Raw genomic sequence first — 26,814 nt, forward strand, 5'->3', positions numbered from 1 at the left:
TGTTAGCTAATCCAAGTTTATCATTTTAAAAGGCTAATTGATCATTAGAAAAACCTTTTGCAATTGTTAGCACAGCTGAAAACTGTTGTGCTGATTAGAGACGCAATAAATCCGGCCTTTTTTAGACTAGCTGAGTATCTGGAGCATCAGCATTTGTGGGTTCGATTACAGGCTCAAAATGGCCAGAAACAAAGACTTTCCTCTGAAACTCTTCAGTCTATTCTAGGGGCGGCAGGTAGCCTAGTGGTTAGAGCGTTGGGCCAGTAACTGAAAGGTTGCTAGATTGAATCTCCCATCTGTTGTTCTGCCCCTGAACAAGGCAGTTAACCCACTGTTCCTAAGCCGTCATTGTAAATAAGAATTTGTTCTTAACTGACTTGCCTAGTTAAATAAAAAATACAAATTCTGAGAAATGAAGGCTATTCCATGCGAGAAATTGCCAAGAAACTGAAGATCTCATACAGCGCTGTGTACTACTCCCTTAACAGAACAGCGCAAACTGGCTCTAACCAGAATAGAAAGAGGAGTGGGAGGCCCGGTGCACAACTGAGCAAGAGGACAAGTACATTAAAGTGTCTAGTTTGAGAAACAGACGCCTCGCAAGTCCTAACTGGCAGATATGGCTTTTTCTTTGCAACTCTGCCTAGAAGGCCAGCATCCTGGAGTCGCCTCTTCACGGTTCACGTTGAGACTGGTGTTTTGCGGGTACTATTTAATGAAGCTAACAGTTGAGGACTTGTGAGGCGTCTGTTTCTCAAACTAGACACTCTAATGTACTTGTCCTCTTGCTCAGTTTGGTCACTAGGGCCTCCCACTCCTCTTTCTATTCTGGTTAGAGCCAGTTTTAGTCCCATGCTTTTTGAAGGATGTGACTAAAAACAAACAAAATATATCTATTGTAAAGTATACTGTGTCCGTAAAATGTATATAGTATGTATAAGCTGGAAGTAGAAGCCTAAGAGTTGTTGTCCATTAGTTTACTCCAATTACAGGAAGGATGGTACGGTTAGGGGAAAATATATTTAAAAAATACAGTACCAGTCAAAAGTTTGGACACACCTACTCATTCCAGGGTTTACTACACGATTCCATATTCGTTATTTCATAGTTTGTCTTCAGTATTATTCTACAATGAAAATAGTACAAATAAATAAAAACTCTTAAAAGAGTAGGTGTTCTAAAACTTTAGACCAGTAAAGTATATCGAAGAACACCAATAAATCATGTAGACATAAGTTTGTAAGTGTATTGACTGAAAGGGTATTTGGGGACACAGGTAGATAGTGATCATTAGAAGGGCCTAACCGCTCTAAACTGCTCAATTGAAGTGGACTCAGTCTATTCTACATTCCTTTAGGACTTTAGGTCTTTCTCGCTCTCTTGTATCTTGTGCTACGATGTTCTCTTCTCATTCTCACACAAAACGCAAGTGCCAGCTGTAAAACCAGTCATTGTACAAGTTTCTACTGAACAAGAGTTGAAATGCTATAACCAGCAAGAGCTTTGTGCCACTCAAAGTGCAGGACACACCATGTGAAAAGGCAATTATTATTGTTCAATAGGTTCATTTTGTTTGCTCTCCTCCTGAAGTCACCTCGGCTGGTCGACAGCTATTGCATTGTTCTGACCCAGGCTGGGAAAATAACTCAAAGTCCTTAAACATCTCCCCCGCTTACAATGTGACATTTGAGTCCTTGTGGAAAGAAATACAATGCCACACAATGGAGCCCCTCATAAAAAAATACACACATTCAAAAAGGTGGCTAAATACTGTTACATACTGTTATTATTACCCTACCGTCAATCACCGCCGTACACAATATACACAGGGGCTCCCAACGTTGATGTCTGACTCAGTCTGAAAGGTTAGTCTCACCGGGCAATGCTTCCCAGGAAAGCCAAGGCCAGCTGTCGAACTGCAGATAAACTACTCCACATCTCTCAGGCTGTACTACAGATAAACTACTCCACATCTCTCAGGCTGTACTACAGATAAACTACTCCACATCTCTCAGGCTGTACTACAGATAAACTACTCCACATCTCTCAGGCTGTACTACAGATAAACTACTCCACATCTCTCAGGCTGAACTGCAGATAAACTACTCTACATCTCCCAGGCTGTACTACAGATAAACTACTCCACATCTCTCAGGCTGTACTACAGATAAACTACTCCACATCTCTCAGGCTGTACTACAGATAAACTACTCCACATCTCTCAGGCTGTACTACAGATAAACTATTCCACATCTCCCAGGCTGTACTACAGATAAACTACTCCACATCTCTCAGGCTGTACTACAGATAAACTACTCCACATCTCCCAGGCTGTACTACAGATAAACTACTCCACATCTCTCAGGCTGTACTACAGATAAACTACTCCACATCTCTCAGGCTGTACTACAGATAAACTACTCCACATCTCTCAGGAAGTACTACAGATAAACTACTCCACATCTCTCAGGCTGTACTACAGATAAACTACTCCACATCTCTCAGGCTGTACTACAGATAAACTACTCCACATCTCTCAGGAAGTACTACAGATAAACTACTCCACATCTCTCAGGCTGTACTACAGATAAACTACTCCACATCTCTCAGGCTGTACTACAGATAAACTACTCCACATCTTTCAGGCTGTACTACAGATAAACTACTCCACATCTCTCAGGCCGTACTACAGATAAACTACTCCACATCTCTCAGGCTGTACTACAGATAAACTACTCCACATCTCTCAGGCTGTACTACGGATAAACTACTCCACATCTCTCAGGCTGAACTACAGATAAACTACTCCACATCTCTCAGGCTGTACTACAGATAAACTACTCCACATCTCTCAGGCTGTACTACAGATAAACTACTCCACATCTCTCAGGCTGTACTACAGATAAACTACTCCACATCTCTCAGGCTGTACTACAGATAAACTACTCCACATCTCTCAGGCTGAACTGCTGTATTTCTGTTGTACAACATATTGTGTAAGAAGCATGTAGTAGTTGTGAAATGAATAGCCTGGTTACCACTTAAGATTACATTTTGTTACCACTAACAATTCTACAAATAAAGCTGATTTCTGTATCATTATTGGAGAGAAACAATGACAGCAATTCTCAGTTCAGCTGACATAATATGGAGGGTTGAGACTCAGTATTTCTGTTTCCCCTTATTGTCATGTGCATTTTCCAACAGGGGGTAAGACATATTTAAATCAACTTTAGACATTACTATTCAATAAAGATTTTTGTTAGCTTATTACTTTGCTATAGTTCTGTCCAGAGGGGCAGCAAAGAAGAAAAATGCACGTCTGCTTGGTCAGGATTTATCTGGATTAGCTCTGTGTTTGTTTAGGGTTTTAATGCCTTACCCAGACGTCTTCATTGGGTGCAGGACACCCATGATAACAGACAAACAAACACAGCAGCCCGAAGTCACTCACAAACTCTAGTAAGGAGTTACCCACAAACTCAGGTCAAGCAGTGGTTGAAAAAGTACCCAACTGTCATACTTGAGTAAAAGTAAAAATACCTTAATAGAAAAGGACTCAAGTAAAAGTCACCCAGTAAAAAACTACTCGAGTAAAAGTCTAAAAGGTATTTGGTTTTAAATATACTTAAGTATCAAAAGGTAAATGTCATTGAAAAAATATACTTAAGTATCAAAGTATAAACCATTTCAAATTCCTTATATTAAGCAAACCAGACAGCGCACCACACACACACACAAAGTCGGAAGTTTACATACACTTAGGTTGGAGTCATTAAAACTCGTTTTTCAACCACTCCACAAATGTCTTGTTAACAAACTATAGTTTGTCAAGTCGGTTAGGGCATCTACTTTATGCATGACACAAGTAATTTTTCCAACAATTGTTTACAGACAGATTATTTCACTGTATCACAATTCCAGTGGGTCAGAAGTTTACATACACTAAGTTGACTGTGCCTTTAAACAGTTTGTAAAATTCCAGATAATGATGTCATGGCTTTAGAAGCTCCGTTTTAGGACCACTATTGTTTTCACTATATATTTTACCTCTTGGGGATGTCATTCGAAAACATAATGTTAACTTTCACTGCTATGCGGATGACACACAGCTGTACATTTCAATGAAACATGGTGAAGCCCCAAAATTGCCCTCGCTAGAAGCCTGTGTTTCAGACATAAGGAAGTGGATGGCTGAAAACGTTCTACTTTTAAACTCGGACAAAACAGAGATGCTTGTTCTAGGTCCCAAGAAACAAAGAGATCTTCTGTTGAATCTGACAATTAATCTTGATGGTTGTACAGTCGTCTCAAATAAAACTGTGAAGGACCTCGGCGTTACTCTGGACCCTGATCTCTCTTTTGACGAACATATCAAGACTGTTTCAAGGACAGCTTTTTTCCATCTACGTAACATTGCAAAAATCAGAAACTTTCTGTCCAAAAATGATGCAGAAAAATGTATCCATGCTTTTGTTACTTCTAGGTTAGACTACTGCAATGCTCTACTTTCCGGCTACCCGGATAAAGCACTAAATAAACTTCAGTTAGTGCTAAATACGGCTGCTAGAATCCTGACTAGAACCAAAAAATTTGATCATATTACTCCAGTGCTAACCTCCCTACACTGGCTTCCTGTTAAGGCAAGGGCTGATTTCAAGGTTTTACTGCTAACCTACAAAGCATTACATGGGCTTGCTCCTACCTATCTTTCCGATTTGGTCCTGCTGTACATACCTACACGTACGCTACGGTCACAAGACGCAGGCTTCCTAATTGTCCCTAGAATTTCTAAGCAAACAGCTGGAGGCAGGGCTTTCTCCTATAGATCTCCATTTTTATGGAATGGTCTGCCTACCCATGTGAGAGACGCAGACTCGGTCTCACCTTTTAAGTCTTTACTGAAGACTCATCTCTTCAGTGGGTCATATGATTGAGTGTAGTCTGGCCCAGGAGTGTGAAGGTGAACGGAAAGGCTCTGGAGCAACGAACCGCCTTTGCTGTCTCTGCCTGGCCGGTTCCCCTCTCTCCACTGGGATTCTCTGCCTCTAACCCTATTACAGGGGCTGAGTCACTGGCTTACTGGTGCTTACTGGTGCTCTTTCATGCCATCCCCACTTGAGTGGGTTGAGTCACTGACGTGATCTTCCTGTCTGGGTTGGCGCCCCCCCCTTGGGTTGTGCTGTGGCGGAGATCTTTGTGGGCTATACTCGGCCTTGTCTCAGGATGGTAAGTTGGTGGTTGAAGATATCCCTCGAGTGGTGTGGGGGCTGTGCTTTGGCAAAGTGGGTGGGGTTATATCCTTCCTGTTTGGCCCTGTCCAGGGGGATGGGGATGGGGCCACAGTGTCTCCTGACCCCTCCTGTCTCAGCCTCCAGTATTTATGCTGCAGTAGTTTATGTGTCGGGGGGCTAGGGTCAGTTTGTTATATCTGGAGTACTTCTCCTGTCTTATCCGGTGTCCTGTGTGAATTTAAGTATGCTCTCTCTAATTCTCTCTCTTTCTCTCTCTCGGAGGACCTGAGCCCTAGGACCATGCCTCAGGACTACCTGGCATGATGACTCCTTGCTGGCCCCAGTCCACCTGGCCGTGCTGCTGCTCCAGTTTCAACTGTTCTGCCAGGAGCCCTGACCTGTTCACCGGATGTGCTACCTGTCCCAGACCTGCTGTTTTCAACTCTCTAGAGACCGCAGGAGCGGTAGAGATACTCTTAATGATCGGCTATGAAAAGCCAACTGACATTTACTCCTGAGGTGCTGACTTGTTGCACCCTCGACAACTACTGTGATTATTATTATTTGACCATGCTGGTCATTTATGAACATTTGAACATCTTGGCCATGTTCTGTTATAATCTCCACCCGGCACAGACAGAAGAGGACTGGCCACCTCTCATAGCCTGGTTCCTCTCTAGGTTTCTTCCTAGGTTTTGGCCTTTCTAGGGAGTTTTTCCTAGCCACCGTGCTTCTACACCTGCATTGCTTGCTGTTTGGGGTTTTAGGTTGGGTTTCTGTACATCACTTTGAGATATCAGCTGATGTAAGAAGGGCTATATAAATACATTTGATTTGATTTGATAGGCTAATTGACATCATTTGAGTCAATTGGAGGTGTACCTATGGATGTATTTCAAGGCCTACCTTCAAACTCAGTGCCTCTTTGCTTGACATCATGGGAAAATCAAAAGATTATATATATATAGTGGGCACATTTGAAAATTGCTCCCAAGGATGAACCAGACTTGTGGAGGTCTACAATTTTTTTTCTGAGGTCTTGGCTGATTTCTTTTATGTCTGATGTTGTAGTGTGCCCACTATATATGTATACATAGTGGGCACACTACAACAATCAGACATCATTTACAAATGAAGCATGTGTTTAGTGATTCTGCCAGATCTGAGGCAGTAGGGAGGACCAGGGATGTTCTCTAGATAAATGTGTGAATTGGGCCATTTTCCTGACTTGCTAAGAATTGGAAATTTAAATACTTTTGGGGGTCAGGGAAAATCTTTGGAGTAAAAGTACATTATTTTCTTTAGGAATGTAGGGAAATAAAAGTAATCAAAAATATATATAGTAAAGTACAGATACCTCAAAACACGACTTAAGAAGTAATTTAAAGTATTTTTACATAAGTACTTTACACCACTGAGGTCTAGGATCAGCTTACCATACCCCTATTTATAGCGTTAACCACCAGGAATTAAAATATGAAAATGACCTTAGATCAGCTCTTGTGCAGAGTTCTAAGCCCAATACATTGTGTTTCTTATTGTACTTGGAGGCCACTGGGTGAGAGTGTGCGTCAATAACAATTAATTCACCCCCAATGACGATCATCGAATCACAGTGTTGAATCAACACACATTCACATCTCAGACAGACAGACAGACAGACAGACAGACAGACAGACAGACAGACAGACATACAGACATACAGACAGACAGACAGACAGACAGACAGACAGACAGACAGACAGACAGACAGACAGACAGACAGACAGACAGACAGACAGACAGACAGACAGACAGACAGACAGACAGACAGGGACGAGAGCATACGACGTCTTATTCTTTTACTGTCAGTGACTGACATGCACCTGAATGGGTGATGCCAAGGGGGTTCTCTACTGTTTACTGTCAGTGACTGACATGCACCTGAATGGGTGATGCCAAGGGGGTTCTCTACTGTTTACTGTCAGTGACTGACATGCACCTGAATGGGTGATGCCAAGGGGGTTCTCTACTGTTTACTGTCAGTGACTGACATGCACCTGAATGGGTGATGCCAAGGGGGTTCTCTACTGTTTACTGTCAGTGACTGACATGCACCTGAATGGGTGATGCCAAGGGGGTTCTCTACTGTTTACTGTCAGTGACTGACATGCACCTGAATGGGTGATGCCAAGGGGGTTCTCTACTGTCAGTGACTGACATGCACCTGAATGGGTGATGCCAAGGGGGTTCTCTCTCTGTTTGTGGTCTGACTTGTCAGTAAGAAGATGAAAATCAACCAAAGAGATACCATAGGTTAGGAGAGACATGTGGGCTCCCAGAGATATAAAGCAGGCTTTAGCTTGGCAGGCCAACACAGTCTTGGGTTGAACTAATGACTCAGGATCGATGTCAGATTTTATAGCAGTGACCTAGGAAGGAGGCCAGTAGACCCCAGATACCACCTCCAGTAGATCTAATAGCCATCTTTATGATCCAGCCTGGGTCCGGATGTTGGACCTCTACAGTAAATGACAGACACATAAACCAAAAATCACATTGTTTTACACTCTTATTTAACATCTGTAAATATGTCTCTCTCTCTGTAGACAGCATTCCTTATGCTGGTTTCAAACACTGTTGGAGAAGAGGGATTTTATGAAACAGATTCTGTCTAGAGAGAATGCCTAGTCCATTTAGTGGGAATAAAGGTTGTTCTCAGGACCCCTGGCCCGCTCACTTGGCTTGGTTGCACTTGTAACTTGTTCTATGGACTTGGTGTTCCTGGTTCTCATTGTTATAGGCCACTGGCACTGTCTTAGTACTGGCTTGAGAGGCAGCACTGGATGAGAATTTGCGTGTGTGTGTGTGTGTGTGTGTGTGTGTGTGTGTGTGTGTGTGTGTGTGTGTGTGTGTGTGTGTGTGTGTGTGTGTGTGTGTGTGTGTGTGTGTGTGTGAGACATAGAGTAATATGAAAGGCAGTAATGTGATTTATACACACTTATGAATGCCATGCATTTCTGCTTATTAGTACGTTGGCAGCATTAATGGAGACATTAGAGGGTAGAAGTTACAGATACACATCACTCTCATGTATTAACTCTGTCATCGTACCAGGTATTAATCAGACAAGCAAAAGGCAATAATCAACCCTGACATAATGATCTACCACAGCATTACATAACATTTTCCTCTACGTTGCAAATCTTTGGATTTCTACATTATTAAGTGTTCCACATGAATCCACGCTTGTGAAAGCTGATAAAGCATGTTAATTATAGCAAATAGCCATAGTTCTGACAACACCCCTCTTTTATAATTCAGTTGTTCAACAGATTTCCTCTGCTGATAACATTTCTTGTTGCTCTATTGTCACTTGGAACACAACGTCCCCTCACAAGAAGCTGTTCAGCTCACACACACACACACACACACACACACACACACACACACACACACACACACACACACACACACACACACACACACACGTTTGTATTGGCATTTATAGTGTGTGAATGTACAGTATACTATGTATGTTTGTGCCTTTATCACAAAATGTATTACTAAAGACCATGTTTGCTTAAAACAACAACAAATAATTGCAATAGGATCTCTTCAGCTCACCATTATGTATTGAGTTCATATCCCTTGATTGTTTCCCCTTTCACCATTGGTCCACTAAGAACATCTAATGGGGGGTCTGTTGGGATCTGTGAGGTTGGATAATAGCATGTTATTATTAGAGCAAAGAAACTAAGCTCACCTGCTATGTACAGTATATAGGAGGGAAAATGCTGCACTTTGGTTTCCAGCTTAATTATAGCACATCAGTTGATCAGTTCCAACATAATATCTTGGAGGACAATGAAAGTTTACTAGAAAAATAATAATATTTTATAAATATTCATGACGTATAATTCTTAGGTTCCCTTTAGTAAGCATTATACAACTCTTTTCTATGATCTGATGAACACGCAACTGTAATCAGTCTCCCCACAAGTGTTATTATGAGCCTTATTCAATCCATATCGCGGAAGTTCACCGTTACAGCGTGATTAAAGGCAATGTTCCCGCGTTAGCAGAGACTGAACTCACCGGAGATGCGGTATAGGTCGGCTCAGTTGGAAATGACCTTTACATTTCTATCACGCTTCAACCATACAGACTTCATAGAGCCCTGAGTATTCCAAAGTTAGAATTTGAAGTAATGTGGGATATGACGAGTCAGTAGGCCTTCCCAAACCACCGCTATGTTACCAGAAAGGGCGGTGTATGACATCAGAGGAATTGATGGAGAGGGAGCAGTCTAGTGCTTTCCTGTGCTCCTGTGGTAACGTCACCACTACACCTCCTCCCTCTCCCAGACTCCAGAGAGCTTGACTGCCTTTATATCTTTCTATTCAACCAATAGAAAGTTACCTCCCAAGGAGGCCACAAGAAGTAACTAGTCGGTCATAGTTAGAGGAGCACTTTAAAAGCAAATTTTTTTTTCATGGGTTTGATTTGTACAGTCAAGTTTCACTGACTCATTCTAATGCTACTGCATTCTGTCCTTGCTCTTTGGTTACACGTGACTTTAGGGACCCAGGCACTGTCATAATACTGACCTACAGTAGTAGCAATATAACACTTGTCGTTTAGGAAGCGGATTGACATACCATATAAAAGGATGCAACTATTCATATCTACTACAACAGTAGCCTACTACTCCCACCAGGTACACTCCCCTCAGACGTAGATACTTTCACGTAAGACCATGCACACACAGGCAGCAATTTGGAAACAAAATCGAATGTGTAAACATGGCTACAGTATGTCGAGATGAGTAGGAAGAACTGGTGGGTGGGTTCTGGTTCTTTTTTCATAGAGTGACTTTTCATTTACAGGTTGCGCATTCCAACTCTGGGACTTCTTCTGTCTGCTCCTAACCCATCCAGTGGCTCGCTTCAATTATACAAAATCCATTTACATTCCTATGACATGCTTCGCTTAACCCTTTAAATCAACTACCCCCTTCCCCAATTCCCCTCTACCCTTCAGTGAGCCGCCCAAACCCAGCCACCACTTCAACATCCCTCCTCCCCCCAACAAGTCTTCCATGGGTATGGTTGGGGTCAGGGTCCTACAGTACTGCTCTCTTTTTCTCGAGTTCTTGTTCTGATTTGTTCCCTCTTTAGACAGTTGGAAGTAATTATAGCTACAGTGACAGTTGGTTCTGACATTCCTACATATTACAAGAGATTTTTGTTAGAGCAGTCCAAACATTGTGCTGATGAGTGTCCTTTGGCCTGCTGATTTTGTTAATCAGTTTTTATCTATTATTTAAAAGGTCCCCTATATTACATTTCCATCAAAGATTTACCTAAATATTTTCCATATGTGAGTAGAGTAGAGCACCTGAGTTGTATTTTATAGCAAGATCTCAGTCAGAGTAAAGTCAAAGATGGAGGTAGCATTGTGTTCATACTGAAAATAATCCAGAAAAATCTTGAAACACAACTGAAGTCAAATGTCAAGAGGATAGGTTTGTCTTTTGTTGTACTGTAGAGTGCATGCCTGAGATGTGCTTTTAATGACATGCACTCGATTACATTTGCACATTGTTGATAACACTGATTTAATTTAAATGTATAATTAATTTAAACACCAATGCCAAGAGCTGGTAGCCTGAGATTGTCACGCCCTGACCTTAGAGATCCTTTTTATGTCTCTATTTTGGTTGGTCAGGGCGTGAGTTGGGGTGGGCATTCTATGTTTTTGTTCTATTTCTATGTGTTTGGCCGGGTGTGTTTCTCAATCAGAGGCAGCTGTCTATCGTTGTCTCTGATTGAGAACCATACTTAGGTAGCCTTTTCCCACCTGTGTTTTGTGGGTAGTTGTTTTCTGTTTTTGTGTCTGCACCAGACAGAACTGTTTCGCTTTCGTTCTCCTGTTTGTTGTTTTTGTTCGATTTGGTTTTTTGGATTAAATCATGAACACTTTAAACACTGCACCTTGGTCCACTCTTCCTTCAGCCCACGAGAATTGTTACAGCGATAAAGGAATAATTGGAGTAATTACAGTTTGGAAAATGCCATGCTCATTGTGTGTTTATATAGAAGACTGGTTTCAACTGAACTATTCTATCCTGTAATGTTAAATTATGTACAACACATGATTTATGCTCTCATGGTGCATTCAAACAGTACATTTTTGCTATGTAAATTGATGGGAGGAGTCTGGTTGATGTCTAGTCCAGCCTTCTATTGTGCTGCTGCCAACAATGGAGAAGATGGGGCTATGGCTTGTGCAGTTGATAGAACAAAGAATGAACAGCATTAGGGATAGCACACATCCTTGTGGCACACCGGTGTTTACAGATTACGATGTAATAATCTCCACTGGGTGCTTGTTTACTGAGAGCATTAACTGGGCCTTATATTGTTAACCTTTAAGTGTATCCTCATAATATCCTAGAGATCAAGGTGTTCATTGTGCCATATTCTCACTCTTTATTTATGTACCATTTGGCTGGTTGGCATTGGCTGTCTGACAGCACAGTATCTCATCAACTAAAAGACTGTGAGACATGAGGACAAAGCTGAATGATGAACACAGAGTCGAGGGGGTTTGTCACTTGGCAGAGAGTGAGCTGGATTTCCCAGTGGTCCAACTCTCCACGGTGATACAGGAAGTCCCCTGGAAAGGGACCCGGACATCTATCATTTGAGACTGCAGAGAGTAGAGTTTGGCCCAATCACTACATTGTCCTCTCACAAGAGACTGACATTTTATTGGATGATTTACAGATGATTCAAGATGATAATTGATATAATTTTCATAGCACCCTGATGAAGGCTTTTAGCTGAAATGTGTTATTTAAGTGTTTGTCTATTCAACTATTCAATTAATCGATTATATCAACAACTATACCGAACCTACAATTCTGCATGTTTTTTCAACAAAATCTTGGATGGTGGGACGTGTTGTTGGCATGGAGTCACAGTCAATTTTCTTCGTCTCCCCAAAACTGGATAGCTAAATTAATTAATGCTTTTTTATTGTACAAATCTGAGAGGTTTTTTAATCAAGCCTCCCGGGTGGCGCAGTGGTCTAGGGCACTGCATCGCAGTGCTAGCTGCGCCACCAGAGTCTCTGGGTTCACGCCCAGGCTCTGTCGCAGCTGGCCGCAACCGGGAGATCCGTGGGGCGACGCACAATTGGCATAGCGTCGTCCGGGTTAGGGAGGGTTTGGCCGGTAGGGATATCCTTGTCTCAGTATGTAAATGTAATAAAATGTATGCACTCTACTGTAAGTCGCTCTGGATAAGAGCGTCTGCTAAATGACTAAAATGTAAAAAATGTAAATGTTTCCTCTCTGTTACACATCATTGTTCCATTCCATATTAATGAATATATTGTGCTGGTGGATGGGTTGTAATAGTTTAAATTGAAAAGGTTAGCTTGGGAAGAGCAAAACTAGCAAGCGTGCCTTTTATTTCCCAGCAGGGAGACCTCAGTGGGCCGACCCTGGTGTTTCCAAACATCACTATTGTTCCTAGTGACATCAGGTGCCAGCTGGTACTTCCCCTGAATTATCCCACTTTCTTAGGAGCGTCTGTAGTGGCATAGACTGTACCGTCTGGCCTCTCGCCAGATGTTGACATTTCTCACTCCGGTTACCATTAGATTTCCCAAGAACAATCGGGGCCCATTTCAGTCCACATCTGAGCCAAGGCAAACAGATACAACAAAGCGAGGGGTCTTCCATGTAAGGCTACGTAACAAGGGACATTCACTTAGAGAGATCATGGTACAGACGTAGGATCTAATTTAATCACCCTGTTGCAGGATAACATTCCTGCAATGCAGGAAATGTACAACCTGTAGTGTATTTGAGGTTTAAAAAGACATCTAAAGTGTGTAATTTCCACTTAGAAATTTCAAACGTGATTTTCCCTTACGAATAATTCAACCCCTGCAAAAATGTCCATTGGTAGTATTTAGTAGTATTTATTAGGCTCCCCAATTAGCTGTTGCCGAGGCCCTTTGAGGTACAGGGAGCACAACTGCATCTCTGTCTCTGCTTTTGAGCGCCATATCATGACAGAGAAACTACTCAGTTAATAACCCATGGATGTTTATCAACACAAAAAGGGATTCAGACAAAGTGTACCAACTGAAAACCAGGAATTACATCCTGGGAGAGAGAGTCAGAAGTCAACAACAATAATAATCACCATGGTGATTGTAACAATGGTCATGTGTTTTGATTGAATTTTGGGTGACATGGCTGCCCTACCTTTTATGGAAGGTTCCCAGCCATTCTAGGACTCAGGCATGTGTATGCGTTCTGACCTCACTACCTCTTTGAATAAGCCCTCCGTCACACACACACACATCCTGGGTCAAGTGTTGTGGCCGGTCAGTTCGAGCCAAGCCATTGTTTAGGGGCGTCGTGCCTCTAGAATGGACAGTGCGTACCAACAGATCCCAAGTCAGGAAATGGGGCTGGAAAATAAGACACAGAACAGCAATTTCCATGACTCCATTTGTGAGTTCCAGTTCATCATATATTGATTGCATTGTGGCAAGTGCTGAATGTTTTATTTTAAAATCACTGAGACTGTGTTTTAAAATATGTAACATGTGCTGTCTTTTGGACAATGGCGTCAAGGTTCACCTAGGTGGGGTCACTCAAACATCCTGAGACCAACAAGTCGTGGATATTTATAACCTTTCTGTTGACAGCGAGACGAAATAGTACAGGGGTACCTTGTTTTCATATGAAAAACTGTATATAAACTCAGAAAAAAAAGAAACGGCCCTTTTTCAGGACCCTGTCTTTCAAAGATAATTAGTAAAAATCAAAATAACTTCACAGATCTTCATTGTGAAGGGTTTAAACACTGTTTCCCATGCTTGTTCAATGAACCATAAACAATTAATGAACATGCACCTGTGGAACGGTCGTTAAGACACTAACAGCTTACAGACGGTAGGCAATTAAGGTCACAGTTATGAAAACTTAGGACACAAAAGGGACCTTTTACTGACTCTGAAAAACACCAAAAGAAAGATGCCCAGGGTCCCTGCTCATCTGCGTGAACGTGCCTTAGGCATGCTGCAAGGAGGTATGAGGACTGCAGATGTGGCCAGGGCAATAAATTGCATTGTCCGCACTGTGAGACGCCTAAGACAGCGCTACAGGGAAACAGGACGGACAGCTGATCGTCCTCGCAGTGGCAGACCACGTGTAACAACACCTGCACAGGATCGGTACATCCGAACATCACACCTGCGGGACAGGTGTGGCGAGTTACACCAGGAATGCACAATCCCTCCCTCAGTGCTCAGACTGTCCGCAATAAGCTGAGAGTGGCTGGACTGAGGGCTTGTAGGGCACCAGACATCACCGGCAACAACGTTGCTGGACCAGACATCACAAACCCACCGTCGCTGGACCAGACAGGACTGGCAAAAACTGCTCTTCACTGACAAGTCGCGGTTTTGTCTCGGGGTGATGGCCGGATTCGCGTTTATCGTCAAAGGAATGAGTGTTACACCGAGGCCTGTACTCTGGAGCAGGATCGATTTGGAGGTGGAGGGTCCGTCATGGTCTGGGGCGGTGTGTCACAGCATCATCGGACTGAGCTTGTTGTCATTGCAGGCAATCTCAACGCTGTGCGTTACAGGGAAGACATCCTCCTCCCTCATGTGGTACTCTTCCTGCAGGCTCATCCTGACATGACCCTCCAGCATGACAATGCCACCAACCATCATGCTTGTTCTGTGCGTGATTTCCTGCAAGACAGGAATGTCAGTGTTCTGCCATGACCAGCGAAGAGCCCGGATCTCAATCCCATTGAGCACGCCTGGGGCCTGATGGATCAGAGGGTGAGCGCTAGGGCCATTCCCCCTGAAGTGTCCGGGAACTTGCAGGTGCCTTGGTGGAAGAGTGTGGTAACATCTCACAGCAAGAACTGGCAAATCTGGTGCAGTCCATGAGGAGGAGATGCACTGCAGTACTAAATGCAGCTGGTGGCCACACCAGATACTGACTGTTACTTTTGATTTTGACCCCCCCCCCCCCCCCCCCTTATGTTCAGGGACGCATTATTCAATTTCTGTTAGTCACATGTCTGTGGAACTTGTTCAGTTTATGTCTCAGTTGTTGAATCTTGTTATGTTCATACAAATATTTACATACATGTTAAGTTTGCTGAAAATAAACGCAGTTGACAGTGAGAGGACGTTTCTTTTTTTGCTGAGTTTACATGAGTCAGAGTTTTATATGTAGCAACATCTCTATTTTAGATGCGATAACGGAGATCTGCCAGCATGGAATTCATTCCTTCATAAACAACATCCAGTGTGGCTTTGTACCAGATGGCTTTGTGCCAGGTCTGGAAAGGCAGGCTTTTGTTTGCCACTGACCAGTCCTTTACGCTCCAGAGCATAGTAGACCTCGATCATCATCGATCATTTGTGTTTTGAAGTTTCAAAGACACAGACTCATTGAAAGTTGTTGGATTCAAACCAAAAACTAGACATTACAATGTAGTGTTTGCCGCAATCTTGGCCTGTTAGCTAGTGGGTAAGCTCAACTTGGGGTAGGACTGAACTAATTGTCCATGGGGTATTTTTACATGGCAGTTCAGGGCGAGTGACCAAGACTCATGACCTGTCCAAATCCCATTTCCTGTTCGACTGAAAGACTCTGAAAATCAGAGAAAAGATGACGAGAAAGAGAAGAGTTGTGAAGGGGGCGTTCCTCCGACAAAAGACTTTCCTCTGAGTGCAGTTCACCCTTTTCAGAGCTTGGCATAGTTTACTAAGCACCATGGCGACATGCTGGAGAACTAGCAGTGTCAATGCGCCTGTGTCATTTCATTCTCCTGGGTGCCTTAAGAAAACCTCCACTGGAGGAAGTGAATTTTCCCAAAGTTACGGTAATGTTAGATTCATCAGAGAGAAACACACTATGACGTGACAGGAATCTTAAGATGTGTTTAGGTGGTCGAGTACATAGTTCTTTACTTCTGCCTATAACAGTTTTAGAGACCAAACTTGACAGAGCTTCACAAAATATAGCCTCTCACCTGATTCCAAACCAATGCTTTCTTGGAGAATAGTTCCAATCAGAGAGATGGTGGGAGTGGCACCAGTGAGGGATGGAGATGATGTCCTTCCACAGTTTACATTCTAATGTCAGTCAGCAAGCCCTGCCAAAGGAGGCGTGGGTTTGGATGCCACTTCTGACACCATGTTATGTTATAAGCTATATGGATGAGACCGAGAGACGTGTCAAGTTAACAGAAAGTTATATGGAAACAATACAGGACATTGTTTGAACTTTGACCAATATAGAATAAACCCTTTATAGGACAACGATTTTGCCTGAAATAATCATCAAACTAATCATGACAAAGACATGTGTACAGTAGCCATTAACCTTTCTGAATATGATTATCCATGACAGTGAAGAATAAGAGTATACGGCTTGCCATGTCAGAACTAGAGAAAATTTACAAGCAAGTGGGATGAAAAAGAAATGGTGGTCTACATATCAGACCTAATGTACGACCAAAACATAGTTGCTTGATGTTACTGAATATTGCAATGCACACATTCATATTTCCTATTTTACTTTAACTCCAGAGAAACCAATCAAAATTGAAAGATGTATTTAATTCCTGCAGAGATTATTACTTGGAAAGATTTTTCTGCTTTAATCTTTTCTACTGAAGCTGACAGATCATAGTAAGAGCTCCCATAACTGGATTGAACCCCACAGTTTGATAACGGAAGACTAGTGACTTCTCTGTAGCTTGTTCTCACTTCTCCCCTCCCCGTTCAAGATCTGTGTGTTTGGGCGAGTGTGTGTGGTTAATTTTTTTCTTCTGCATTTAAAACACAAAGCATTCTTTTGTCGGACCAATCTGCAAAGGCCCTCTAAAAGCCAAAAGGCTTACGCTGAGCTGGATCACGTCACGCTCTGATTTGATGCCCACGACAACAAATGGAGGTTCTTACTCTTTTGTTCTACTTACTTGTGTGGCCAGTTGCATGTCCAGGAACACAGATGTATATGATACACACCTTTTCAAAAGTTTCAGAAAACTATGGCACTTTCTCATGGAGCCTAAATGTTTCCAGTATTCCTCACAGTCCTGGCATGTCCAGAACAGTCTCCATCTTAGAGACCTTCTGTTTTTTTTATATTGTTTTTTAAAATGTAACTAGGCAATGGTTGTTAACCCTGAGCATTTAGCTACTTCTCAAGGCTTTCCCCAATGCTCACTTTAATGATGGTATGCTCATGCTGTAACAAATAATTGAACTGAAATAACCAGCGGTCCTCAATTACTGTTAGCTTTACAAAGCCTCTATCACAACACCTAATGAACAGCAACAATGTTGACCATCTCCATTCCCAGTCTTGCATTTGCTGATGAATCCCTCCCTTTGAGAATGAAGCTCCCATGATTTATATGTCAATTAAATGGAAATACTGAAGTGTCACTGTCAACCATTTTACTCTAGGGGGTGAGAGACATTCCTGGGACTTCACAGCTAGCCATGACGTGAAGAACATGTAACATATGCCTTGCAATCTCACCCCATATTGTATTTGGCATCACATTCTATTTGTTATTTAGCAGATAGTCTTATCCAGAGTGACTTACATTTTTTTCATACTGGTTCCAAGTGAGAATGGAACCCAGAACCCTGGCATTGCAGACACAATGCTCTACCAACTGAGGCACACGGGACCACGTCTCATTGCTGTCTCTACTGATCATGCCATTGCATACTGTTTGTCCTTACAGGTTAACACGGACTCTCTTAAATGGTGACAATCTCAATTACATGCTCTGTAGGCCTTCCTCTGTTTGGGTGATACATAAAATGGGAACATGCTCATCTAAAATTCAATAATTCAATGCATTGTATTGATCATCCTAAAGTTTTTTGACCTGCCAGAGTTGTCCTTTTGACCTGCATTTTGATGACAGTGCTTCTGTATGTGGCCTTTATGGTCAGTATAACAAAGATTCCCAAACTATGTTTAGTGTGGGCCTGATTGGCGCTATCTATACTGACTGTGAGAACCGGATAGAGGAAGGAGAAAGGTATATTTGTTTAGGGCATTGGAAGGAAAAGGCAAGGATGTGGGGATTGTTATCTTTTGTGAAATGTTGTTCTTCCACCCCCCATTACAACTTATATTTGACCCAGTTGAACTGGTGAAGGATTTTAGATAAGTGGTGAATGGGTAGATGATTAGAATTGGGACTCACTTTAATGTCTGTGCTTGAGGTTGGTCAGGGACATTGAAATCCTGTTAAAAGACTAAGTGTATCCTTTTCAGTCTATTTTCAATTACTCCATCCATACTACTTGTGCTTATCCGTGTGTCTTAAATGGGACTAATAAACATCTTGATATAAGGACATACTTTGTTGCCATTTTTATTTTACTTTACACTTAGGCCTATCTAATGTAACATGAAACCCTTGGAGGCCTTGTAAAAACCTCCGGAAATTACTTTTGTTTTCTGTCCTCTCCTTCATTGACCATTTCCTGCAATCATATTCCTGTGGAATGCTTTATGAGAGCAGTGTAACGCTGTGAGTACACGCCATCGGTATGTTTACAACCCATGACTTGAGGGGGTTCTAAAAATACCTACAGCTCTCACATGTTCTACTTCACCTCTAGGTAAATCCATCACTTGTTTGAGAGAAAGGCTTTCCTTTCCACTCCTGCTTTTCTTTTTTGGGGATTCCTTTTCCACACTGACATCTGACATGGTCAACAGAACAACAGTCATGTTACCAGACACTAAATTGACTGCTGTGTTCCATAAATTATTTGCTGCACTTAACCTGCCCTGCAGCACTTTGTCTGTTTCTTGTATTTATTGCTTTCTTTAAACAGATGATTTGCACTCAAAACTTGATTTGTCTAGCAGTCTAAACCTATGGCTATGAAGCTAAACTGCAACAATAATCTAGAGTAGTACTGCCTACTGGGTTGAGTGGCCTATGTGCTCTCATTGTCCAACATATGTCACATCTCCATAATTTTCTAGGCTATGCTCAGAGGTGGCCTCTGAACGTGTGACTTTGTCTTGATGTAATGTCTCTGTAGCTCATATATAACTACTATAACTTTTGGCACCCTGGGAAAATATACTACACAAACATAAATCAATTTAAGTCTGGGTACGTTAACATTTATCAAACACATACAGTACTAGTATGGAGGGGAGGAGTTTATTGCATAAAGGACGATCAACCAATAGACTTTCAAGTCTTCTCACAATCCAATGACTGTGTTGGTGTGCGTGTTAGGGTTATGGACATACAGATTCTGGTGGGGTTGCACCTGGAGAAGGACTGGGATAAGGATAAACCAACCAGATGCAACAGAATGAATAGATAGCAAGAAAGGGAGTGGAATGGGGTGATGGTGAGATGCCCAATTCAGCTGGCACATGGATGTAAAGAATGTCACAGTTGAAGTATCATGGTGGATCAGTTGGAGCACGGTGGAGCAATTTCAATGAGCACATCTCTTGGTTTTCCTCTAACCGTACCAGTGCGTTAACGGAGCTTGTCATGTTGGGGCCTCTCCTCTTCCTTATGGGGCCAATGTTATTCACGTCCTCGACTCTCTCCTCTGAGAGTCATGAAACAAAGTCCTTGGAGCTCAAAAGCACAGTCCTCTGTTCATTCCCCTTCTCCTTTCTTCCTCTCGCCCCTCCACGTATTCTTTCTGCATGGCTACTCTCCCTCTGACCTCTCGGACATTGGGGGGGGGGGGGGGGGGGTTAACATGCCTAAGGTTCCAGCTGCTTTGGATCACATTCACACAAATGTATCAAATACAACAGCAATGTGTACTGTAGCAAAGCATTAATGTGAAATGATTCGTATATAAAGTCTAGAGGGCTTATTTGGATGGTCAATTTGTTTTAGATTCATGCTGATGTTCTGCTTCCATTAGGCCACTTTGGGAGCAACCACTATTGGAGGATAAATGGGCCAGAGTCCTGTGGTGGATAAAGACTGTCTAAGTGAAGGAGATCGAAAATAAACAAAGAAAGAGGTATGGCGGTGGGACTTCCCAAAATAAAGACCATGTCTCTCTCTGCAAGCAGGCTTGTGATCTCACTTGGTTTGATGGTCCAGAGAGCTGACAGCGATGGTGCCAACGCTCGCTCACAGACAACCAACTGGAGCAGGGATATAGATATTCTCCCCCTGTCAAAGAATTCACCAAAGAGACCTCTTGAAGGAAGTTTTCCATGTTGTCCTCTTTCCTTTGAGTTATTTTCCTCTCTCTTTGCTCTCTCTTTCTCACACAGACACAAACACGTAAGGATTTCCCCCCACTAATTCAAAGTAAAAATAATTTAAAAATGTAATTAACGCAAGAACATTTGATGTTGTGATTGCATAGGACTAAGTATACATCCTCTGAGGCAATACTTGGTGAAAACAGCTTTGGCAGCAATTACAGTCGTGAGCATTTTCTGGTTAAATCATTCCCAATACATAATGCAGCCACCATCATGTTTGAAACTAAGGGTGGTTTTGAATGAGTCACACACACACACACACACACACACACACACACACATACACACACACACACACACACACACACACACACACACACACACACACACACACACACACACACACACACACACACAGATTAATGGGCAGAAGACATGGAGCACAGGGGACAGAGCTGGGACTCTGGGAGCACAGGGGATGGAGCTGGGACTCTGGGAGCACAGGGGATGGAGCTGGGACTCTGGGAGCACAGGGGATGGACCTGGGACTCTGGGAGCACAGGGGATGGACCTGGGACTCTGGGAGCACAGGGGATGGACCTGGGACTCTGGGAGCACAGGGGACAGAGCTGGGGCTCTGGGAGCACAGGGGACAGTGGGGGGTTACTCATGGAGCACAGGGGACGGAGGGGGGTTACTCATGGAGCACAGGGGACGGAGGGGGGTTACTCATGCACATATAGCTTGACTTAATTTGGTGAAGGGGGGTCATCAGGGGGTGGAATAATGTGCACAGCTGGTGCATTCCCAGAGATAAAAGCACAATTATTTCTGATAACTGAATTTATTAATGGTATTTTTGTATCATTATTGTTTTGTTATAATTACTACCACACCGACTGCTGGCTTTACCAATACTTAAAGTAATAGTAGTAGAGGTATCATAATAATTATTCATCTGTGTCCATTCGAATATCTAAATTCATGTTAGTAAGCATACTAAATCAACTGCACCACATCGTCAGGACAGATGTTGGTATTTTTAGGCAGGCTATTCTGTTCAGATTACAATGGAGGAACATTTGGGTTGAAGCCATAATCATCTTCCCACGGATATGAAAACTATCAACACAATCTATACATCTATCTATCTAGTATCTCAGATTATTACTACGCAATTACCATTTTACAATGTAATCTCTTGTATGTACCTGGTCATTTATGCATTTTAAAATAAAGTGCAACACAAATAGCCATATCAAACCACCACTTCATTAACAGACGCTAAATTGCTTGAACGCACATACATTTGACAAATATATTTATTTTTTTTACACTGATTTCATTGCCTATATTAATTTAATGTATGTGTTCTTGTGGAGAATTGGAAGAATTTCTAAATGTAAGGCACACTAAATTTCGAAATTCTAAATAAATGTAATCTCTGTGAATTTACTGCTGGACAACGCGACTGGGACGGTATGAGAGGGGAGGGTTGAGTTGCGCGTGTTGAACTGACAAAAAGATTCGCTTTTACTTAGCCTATCTTGCGCACGGTGCTCAGTCCATGGGATCACTGTGGGGAAACAACTCAGCCACTGGGAAATACACAAAAAGGTTTCTTACTTAGCAAATTGTGCCAATATAAAAGGTTGACACTTGTAAAGAATATTCGCATTGATGACGACTATTATTAAGGTAAGGAAACATGACATTGACATAATTTCTATATTTTATCAATGTATTTGGTCTAATTAGGTGTCTGGCCATCATTATTAGTAGGTTATGAAGAATTTAAAATAATGCAAATAAAACAACAAAAATACTATTTGCTTTCTAAAGTAATTTAAGATCATATCTTAAATAGGCTTACAGAAGAAATCGAAAAAACATGTTTGAACAAAATAACGTTCATCTTGCTCATCACTTGCCCATGAGTTTTAAACGCATTTCAAGTGAATGTTAAGACGCCGTTAGATAGTTTTGCAAGTTAGTTCTTGCAAGTTTGTTCTGAAGTTCATGATTTTTTTTCCAAACTTATTTTTTTTTATAGCTTACTTCATAGTTTACCAATGCGTCACCCCCATCTCATTCTTACCACAGATCAGAATCAGAATAGCCTATTACGATGGTCATTTAACCTATGCACCATCGCGATACTTTTCCATCTTGTGGAATTCAGCACACAGTTCAGAATCAGGTATCATGATCGTCATGTCCATAAAGGGCCGATCTGGGTCCGACTTTTCTGATTGTTTGCTTTATCACACATTCAACAACAAAAAAAGAGTTATCCTCAACTCTTTTACAAAATAATTGCCTCGGTCTCATGTTCACTTGTTTTTAGAGGGACTTTTGTTCTGTCTTTGTCTTTTGTTCAATTAGCCTACTGAATACTCAATCACCATTCCATATAAAAAGGGCAGGAGTAGCCTGAGCTAGTAAATAGATTGAATTTTAGAAAAATCTACAACAAAACATTTTCTCATGACTGTTCTAAATTGGTATTTTCAATTTTTTCCAGGAGTTTCATGATTGGGTCCAAGGACATTCTCAGAATATCCTGCGACATTGAGGATTATTTGATTTGAGCGTCTGCAATGACAACCCATCAAGCGTTTAGGATTACCATTGCCAGCTGTGCCTTGACTCACCAGCTCCACTCAATGGACTAAAATCTTGAACTAAAGAATTTGGGGGATTTCATTAAAAACAGAACCATGGGTGACTCCATGTATTCTGACTTGATAGCCAGACACTACAACTTCACAGGGAAGCTCCGGAAAGTTGAGCAGGATTCCAGGCTCAAAGCGGACTCTGTGGTTTTCATCATTGTATGTTGCTTCATTATTCTTGAGAATGTCTTGGTCCTGCTTACTATTTGGAGGACCAAGAAGTTCCACAAGCCCATGTACTACTTTATTGGGAACTTAGCTTTATCAGACTTGCTGGCTGGGGTGGTGTACACTGCCAACATTCTGCTGTCAGGTGCCAACACATACAAACTGACACCCACACAGTGGTTCTTCCGGGAGGGTAGTATGTTTGTGGCCCTGGCAGCCTCAATCTTCAGCCTGTTGGCCATCGCCATCGAGCGCCACCTCACCATGCTGAAGATGAAGTTGCACAACAATGGCAACACGTGCCGTGTCTTCATGCTCATCAGCACCGTGTGGCTGATTGCAGCCATCTTGGGCGGCCTGCCCATCATGGGCTGGAACTGCATCCAGAGCATGCCCAGCTGCTCCACCGTACTGCCGCTCTACCACAAGACCTACATCCTGTTCTGCACCACCGTCTTCAGCGTCATCCTCATGGCCATCGTGGTGCTGTACGCGCGCATCTACGCCCTGGTGCGCACCCGCAGCCGCAAGATGGTGTTCCGCAAGGTCTCCAATGGCCGCGGCGGGGGTAGCGCTAGCAGCAAGAGCTCTGAGAAGTCAATGGCCCTGCTGAAGACCGTGATCATCGTGCTGAGCTGTTTCATCGCCTGCTGGGCCCCACTTTTCATCCTTCTGTTGCTGGACGTGGCCTGCGACATCCACATGTGCCCCATCCTGTACAAGGCCGAGTGGTTCCTGGCCTTGGCCGTGCTCAACTCGGCCATGAATCCCCTCATCTACACACTCACCAGCAACGAGATGCGTCGCGCCTTCCTCAAAACGCTCCTGTGCTGCAGCGTCTGCATCCGGCCCTCCGGCAAGTTCTCCCAGCCCATTATTGGTGCAGAGTTCAGCCGGAGCAAGTCGGACAACTCGTCCCACCCCAATAAGGATGAGCCGGAATACTTGCCAAGGGAGACCATCGTATCCTCTGGGAATATCACCTCCTCTTCTTAAAGAGCCTTCTGGAATGTTGTGTGAAAAGTAGCTCCACTGCTTAGGAAATGTGGATGTATATATGTTTTTGTGCAGTGTGCAAGTGTGTTTGTGTGTGTGTGTGTACATTATGTATATAAATGTGTATACGTTGTGCGTGTGTGTGTGGTTTTGTTGCCCTGTGGATGTGTGTATGTACAGTATGTCAGTTTGTACAGTAAGTTGCCTCTTCAGTTTCCATTTGTTTTATCACTTCTCAAAGTGTCTGTCCATGTCAGAGAGTAGAGATGTAGAGTTGTTTAGTTTGTTTTCTTCTACCCTCACATCTTCAACTGCCAGCACTGATCTGAATATTTTCATATTCAAAAGACAATGTCATAGGGAAGCACATACAGTATAACACCCAAACTATAAACCTGATTTACAGTATAGCACCTAAATTGTAAACCTGGCTTAGAGTATAGCACCTAAACTATAAACCTGATTTACAGTATAGCACCTAAATTGTAAACCTGGCTTACAGTATAGCACCTAAACTATTAACCTGATTTACAGTATAGCACCTAAATTGTAAACCTGGCTTAGAGTATAGCACCTAAACTATAAACCTGATTTACAGTGTAGCACCTAAACCCTAAAGCTAATTTACAGTATAGCACCTATATTGTAAACCTGATTTACAGTGTAGCACCTAAACCCTAAACCTAATTTACAGTATAGTACCTAAATTGTAAACCTGATTTACAGTATAGTACCTCAATTGTAAACCTGGTTTACAGTATTATGAGAAGAAGATGTTTTTGTCAAAGGTATTTTTTGTATTTAGTACAGCACTTGTTGTAAAAGTGCTAAATAAGAACCATCAACCCATTATAGGCTTTTACTGATTCTCTATAATGGGTGTTGATAGAAGAGTAAAAATTGTTTGTAGTGCTTATTGTTCTTATTGAAATATTTAAGAAATACAATGAATGAAGTGCTTGTGTATCTTCGACTTAACTCTGAAGGCTAGTACAATGTCAATTCTACCCCCTGATTGAGAATGTATTTTGTACTTGTAATTTGTTTTATTTCACTCTTATTGGATACAGTTCTTTGTAGCAAAGCAATGTAGTTGCAATAATAATTTATATTCAAAACAGCGAAAAAGGCGTTTGGTTTGTGTGACAAAGGTTATCTTTTTTATCCAGTCATGATTTTATTGTCCTTTCTGTTTCGCTTTTAGATGAAGATACTGTAGCTCCAGCCATTCAACATATTTGTCTGTCCCTCAGTTACCACTCTCAAAAAACCTTTCAACTCTCTTGTGAAAACCAGCATGCCGCAGTAATAGGGAAGGTCATGAGGTTGAAAACAAAAAAAGATTGATGTCAAAGGATAAGCAATAGCACTGGTCCATTCCTGAAAGTACCGACCGCAATAATTACTTACATTTTCATAATGGAATAAGTTAATGACAATGGGCACACACATCACCAATAGCTCACTGGAATCCTCCCATATAGATTTGTTGTTGAGGGCACCGTTAAACACCCATGGACAAGTACAATAACGCTTTTCAGGGGTCACGTAATCACAGTTTTCCAAACTCCCATGTGGACCCAAGTCATATTTTGCACATGTTTGGTTAGCTCTTAATAAATATTGGAAATAAAAAATGGTATTGTTGTTTTCTCTTGTTGTCTTTTCTTAACGGACAGGCTTAGTACAGAATGTTGTGACATTAAAGAAAAACCCTTTTTGTAACATAAAAGTTGTCATTTTGTTACCAGTTGTCATATTGTTAAAGTTGTCAAAGTTGGGTTAAATGAGGGGTTCCGACTAAGTTCTGCCACCTAAAGGTGGGGGACAGTAGTGGGAATTGGATAAATATCTGATAATAATAGGCTACTCATCTGAAAGCAACTAGTTAGGGGGCAGGTCCAACAACTTACCCAGCTGTTTCAACAGCAGTCCTGAATAGGGTTGCAAAATTCCAGGAACTGCTTCTGGAAGTAACGTCAGCACAATAACTGTTTGTCAGGAGCTTCATGAAATGGGTTTCCATGGCCGAGGAGCCACACACAAGCCTAAGATCACCATATGCAATGCCAAGGGTCAGCTGAATTGGTGTAAAACTTGCCGCCATTGGACCCTGGAGCAGTGGAAACGGGTTCTCTGGAGTGATGAATCACACTTCACCATCTGGCAGTCCGACGGACGAATCTGGGTTTGGCGGATGCCAGGAGAACACTACCTGCCTAAAGTTTGGTGTAGGAGGAATAATGGTCTGGGGCTATTTTTCATTGTTCGGGCTAGGCCCCTTAGTTACAGTGAAGGGAAATCTTAATGCTACAGCATACAATAACATTCTAGATGATTCTGTGCTTCCAACTTTGTGGCAACAGTTTGGGGAAGGCCCTTTCCTGTTTCAGAATGACAATGCCTCCGTGCAGTAAGCGAAGTCCATACAGAAATGTTTTGTCAAATGAGATGTTTGACAAGCAAGTGT

The 26,814-nt window shown here is 42.3% G+C and overlaps 2 protein-coding genes across 2 annotated transcripts in view; one reads left to right on the forward strand and one right to left on the reverse strand.

The window, feature by feature from the left end:
- Nucleotides 1–21,724, reverse strand: part of dph5 (diphthamide biosynthesis 5) — a 46,592-nt gene extending 24,868 nt beyond the window's left edge. Inside the window, 2 exon segments of the mRNA XM_039001355.1 lie at nt 20,950–21,142; nt 21,717–21,724. Coding sequence (XP_038857283.1) covers nt 20,950–21,142; nt 21,717–21,724 — 201 coding nt within the window.
- A 358-nt stretch (nt 21,725–22,082) lies between these two features.
- Nucleotides 22,083–26,012, forward strand: LOC120053706 (sphingosine 1-phosphate receptor 1-like). Its single transcript, XM_039000905.1, has 2 exons — nt 22,083–22,203; nt 23,030–26,012. Exon 2 carries the CDS (start codon nt 23,226–23,228, stop codon nt 24,342–24,344), a length of 1,119 nt encoding a protein of 372 aa, XP_038856833.1. The 5' UTR covers nt 22,083–22,203; nt 23,030–23,225; the 3' UTR covers nt 24,345–26,012.
- Nucleotides 26,013–26,814: the final 802 nt, after the last annotated feature.

Source organism: Salvelinus namaycush, chromosome 9 (assembly GCF_016432855.1).
Source record: "Salvelinus namaycush isolate Seneca chromosome 9, SaNama_1.0, whole genome shotgun sequence".
In the NCBI taxonomy this organism is placed as follows: Eukaryota; Metazoa; Chordata; class Actinopteri; order Salmoniformes; family Salmonidae; genus Salvelinus; species Salvelinus namaycush.

Bases quoted from the DNA above. Each gene is read 5' to 3' on its own strand.
- LOC120053706 (XM_039000905.1), top strand. From the start codon at position 23,226: ATGGGTGACTCCATGTATTCTGACTTGATAGCCAGACACTACAACTTC.